Source organism: Nanorana parkeri, unplaced genomic scaffold (genome assembly GCF_000935625.1).
Source record: "Nanorana parkeri isolate BGI_ZX_2015 unplaced genomic scaffold, ASM93562v1 scaffold478, whole genome shotgun sequence".
Classification (NCBI taxonomy): Eukaryota; Metazoa; Chordata; class Amphibia; order Anura; family Dicroglossidae; genus Nanorana; species Nanorana parkeri.
In genome coordinates, this window is record NW_017306746.1 from 741,914 (window position 1) to 745,590 (window position 3,677).

The 3,677-nt window shown below is 42.5% G+C and overlaps 1 protein-coding gene and 1 long non-coding RNA gene across 2 annotated transcripts in view; both read left to right on the forward strand.

Moving 5' to 3' along the window:
* LOC108790526 overlaps window positions 1-3,144 on the forward strand; it is a 7,365-nt gene extending 4,221 nt beyond the window's left edge. The window contains exon 3 of the long non-coding RNA XR_001941452.1: window positions 3,011-3,144. This is a non-coding gene — a long non-coding RNA (uncharacterized LOC108790526). The remainder of the gene's footprint in view (window positions 1-3,010) is intronic.
* On the forward strand, window positions 1,446-2,865 carry ZC3H10 (zinc finger CCCH-type containing 10). Its single transcript, XM_018560802.1, has one exon. The coding sequence runs from the start codon at window positions 1,553-1,555 to the stop codon at window positions 2,786-2,788; it is 1,236 nt and encodes a 411-aa protein (XP_018416304.1). The 5' UTR covers window positions 1,446-1,552; the 3' UTR covers window positions 2,789-2,865.
* Window positions 3,145-3,677: the final 533 nt, after the last annotated feature.

Genomic DNA, 3,677 nt, shown 5'->3' on the forward strand with positions numbered 1-3,677 from the left:
ACTTACCTTTTTGCGAAAGGTCTTTCCCCTCCGTCGGTATGAGTGTACTATCTGTACCCTTACTGCCCTCCAGCGCAGCCTGGATCAATTTTGCTTGCAAATTGCGAGCCCTCATCGGTGACTGCACTGACCAATGAGAAGTGCTTCTTGGCATGGTTAAATAAGGTTTTGGTTAAAATTATTTTTTGTATCATAACAAATAGATTGGGCCCCTGCTTTAGTCCTTAGTATTTTTTTTATAAAAAACATTCCACAGCCCTGCATTTTAAAAAATCCTGACCATGATTTTATTGTACTACTATACATTCCCTTTACAGTAAATGTGTGCTCGGGTAAAGTATTAAAGTATTATTCTAGGGATCAGAAAGTAGGTTTCATTAAGTGGCTTTTTTTGTTACATGATTTCTTCTTGCGGCATCCTGACAGCCTCCCGAAATTCCTAAACCTGCAGTGACTTTTATACTATTTAATACTTTTTCACTAACCTGAAATAAGGCGATCAGGAGTTCTGTTTTTACTTAATACATTGGGGGGAATTTATCAAAACTGGAGCACACAAAATCTGGAGCACCTGTGCATGACAACCAATCAGCTTCTCTCTTCAGTTTCAAATCTAAACTGAACAGAGAAGTTGATTATTTGCCATGCACAGGTGCTCCAGATTTTGTCTACTCCAATCAGCTTCTCTCTTCAGTTTGTTCACTTAAGATTTGAAAATGAAAGAGAGAAGCTGAGTGGTTGAAATACACAGCTGCTCCAGATTTTGTCTGCTCCAGTTTTAATAAATTCCCCTCATTCTAGTTTCCGTCCAGTGACTCTGGACACCAGAGCCACTCAAGCAAGCCAGTCAAGTGATTGTTTATCACTTTAAGGCTTCATTCACACCAGACCATTTTCCCTGCACAGCCCCAACACAAGGCAGCTTGCCTTATGCGCTCCGTGCGCAACACCACATTGTGGTCTGCCCTGGGTCATGACATGGTACAAAAACATCTTACCGCACTGTGCCCATAGAACTTACTGAAATGTCACTTGTGACATTTTAATAAAGTTCTAGCTGCTGTGTGTTGCAGCATAGCTGCTAGTGTGAATGCAGCCCTATGCTTGCTTGCTCTTTCCACTATGGTGCACCAATATGCAGCACAGAGTCACTGACAAACATCATCCAAACATCTGCTTTCACAGTAAGTTTAGTTTGTTCTCTATCAATAGACTGTAGAAAATATTGAGCTACAAATACATTTATTAAGATATGGAATTGTGTTGTTGTTGTTTTCTCCAGTGTCCATAAGAGGCCTTGTAACTTTATTTTTTTTGGAGGTTTTCATGAATGTGTTTAATATTTTCACCTCCTGTAGTGTTTTTTTGTTTTTTAATAGAATATTTGTAATACTGTTTTATATCACTGTTAAAGCCTTTATTTTTGTGCTGAACATATTGTTCTCTCTTCCAGCTCTTACTCAAAGCGCTACTTTGCCTGGTGCGTCGCAGATACTAAGGCGCAGCGTAAGCATTGAGGATTATATAATACCAGCAAGCGCTGATAAATACAATGCCGAACAGGGATAATTATGCAAATGGCGGCAGCGGTAGTGGCAGCGAGGAATCGGCTTCAGCTGTGGATTATGTGTGCCGTGACTTCCTGCGTAATGTGTGCAAGCGTGGCAAGCGCTGCCGTTTCAAGCATCCAGATGCCGATGATGTGTCTGACCTTGGAGTGCAAAAGAATGAATTTGTTTTTTGCCATGATTTCCAGAATAAGGAATGTGTGCGTATTAACTGCAAATTCATTCATGGTACCAAGGATGATGAAGAGCATTACAAGAAAACAGGAGAGCTACCCCCTCGCTTGCGTAATAAGGTTGCAGCTGGACTTGGCTTGTCTCCTACAGACATAGCTAATAAAGATGAGATTCCCATCTGCAGGGATTTCCTGAAGGGCGATTGCCAGCGCGGCGAGAGGTGCAAGTTTCGGCATTTTCGCCACTTGCGGAGAGAGTTTGATTATCAGTATGAATATCCGAGTGAAAGTCGAAGTGGAGCTATGACTACAAGTACAGCTACTGGAAGTTTGTCTACACCCACAAGCCACACTTTTGAGCGTTATGGCTCCTATGAGGGCCTCTCCGAGCCAGAATACTATTCTTCCTCTTCGTATTATCGCTATGGGGATCGATTTGACGATCCAGTAATGAAGAGGAGGCGTATAGGTTATGATGGATACTATAATGTATCCCCAGTAGAATACCGCATGTTAGAGGAAGAGAATGTCATGCTTCGTAGGCGTGTTGAGGAGCTGAAAAAGCAAGTCTCTGTCTTGGCAGCAACTAACGAAGTATTGCTCGACCAGAATGCTCAGTTTCGTAGCCAAGCCAAAGTTGTCACACTTAGCACACTGAGCACCACAGCTCCAACTAGTGAACAGGCTGTAGGCACTGTAACTAACTACAACCATGGCATTGCACAAACACACACAACATTAAGTAGTCAGGCATTGCAGCCTCGAGCAGTTACTCAGCAGGAGTTGGTGGGTTCCACTGGTGCTCCTGCACCTTCCCAGAGCAATGCAGCTTCACAGTTAAATCCTGAAATTACACCACTTTCTGCTGCACTGGCACAAACAATTGCTCAAGGAATGGCACCTCCTGTTTCCATGGCACCAGTTGCAGTGTCTGTAGCGCCTGTGGCGGTTTCCATACCTGGGATCACAATGAGCCAGTGCACTACACCCATGGTATCCTATCCTATTGCTTCACAAAGCATGCGAATAACAGCCATGCCCCACTAGGATAGCTTAAGTACAATGGGGGGGGGGTGAGTTTATGAATACTGGAGCAGGCAGAATCTGGAGCAGTTGCTCACAGTAACCAATCTGCTTCTCTTTTATTTTTTAAAGCTTAACTGAAGAGAGAAGCTGATTTGTTGCTATGGACAACGTCTCCAGATTCTGTCCACTCCAGTTTTGATACATTCCCCCTGTGTATTTTCAGTGAGCATGTATTTTGAGGAGTTATGCTTACCTTAAAATCATTTTTGATGTGACTCACATTTTTATGCTCTTGTTGTATCATGTTTCCATTGTATTGCAAATTCCAATTAGATTTTTCCTCTAGTGCACAATACATAATAAGCTGGCCTCCTGATAATTGCTGCAGTCTTGGTCCAATAGACTTGTCAGTTAGGTTTACACTGAGGCATATGAAGGCAGAACCATTTCACAGAACTGCAAAGCAGGAAGTAACACCGGCATTTGTAATGAGCAAACATGGCTGCCCCACATGTATAATTACATACTTCACACAGAAACAATCATTTGACACATTAATACAGATCGACAACATTACATCAGGCTGTATATCTCCATAACAAATATACATATACAGTAAGCCTGGGAGGATAGAAGTATGGGTGCAGCCATTGTCATCTGTAATGTGAGATGAAGGCTACAGTGGCAAACATATCATTGAAAAAGCGTGCCTGGCAGTTGTGCTGATTTGTGGCTGTTCTGGATTTGGCTTGGTGCAGGAAATGGAGCCCGACGTAAACAACTCATTACTTTAGTTGGTCTCAAACAACATAGCAGCTATTGAGCTTGATGTAGCTCTAACCACTAATTCTACAACTCACCCACCAGTTGGAAGGGTGTTTTCAGCTGCTGTACATGCATTTGCAATATT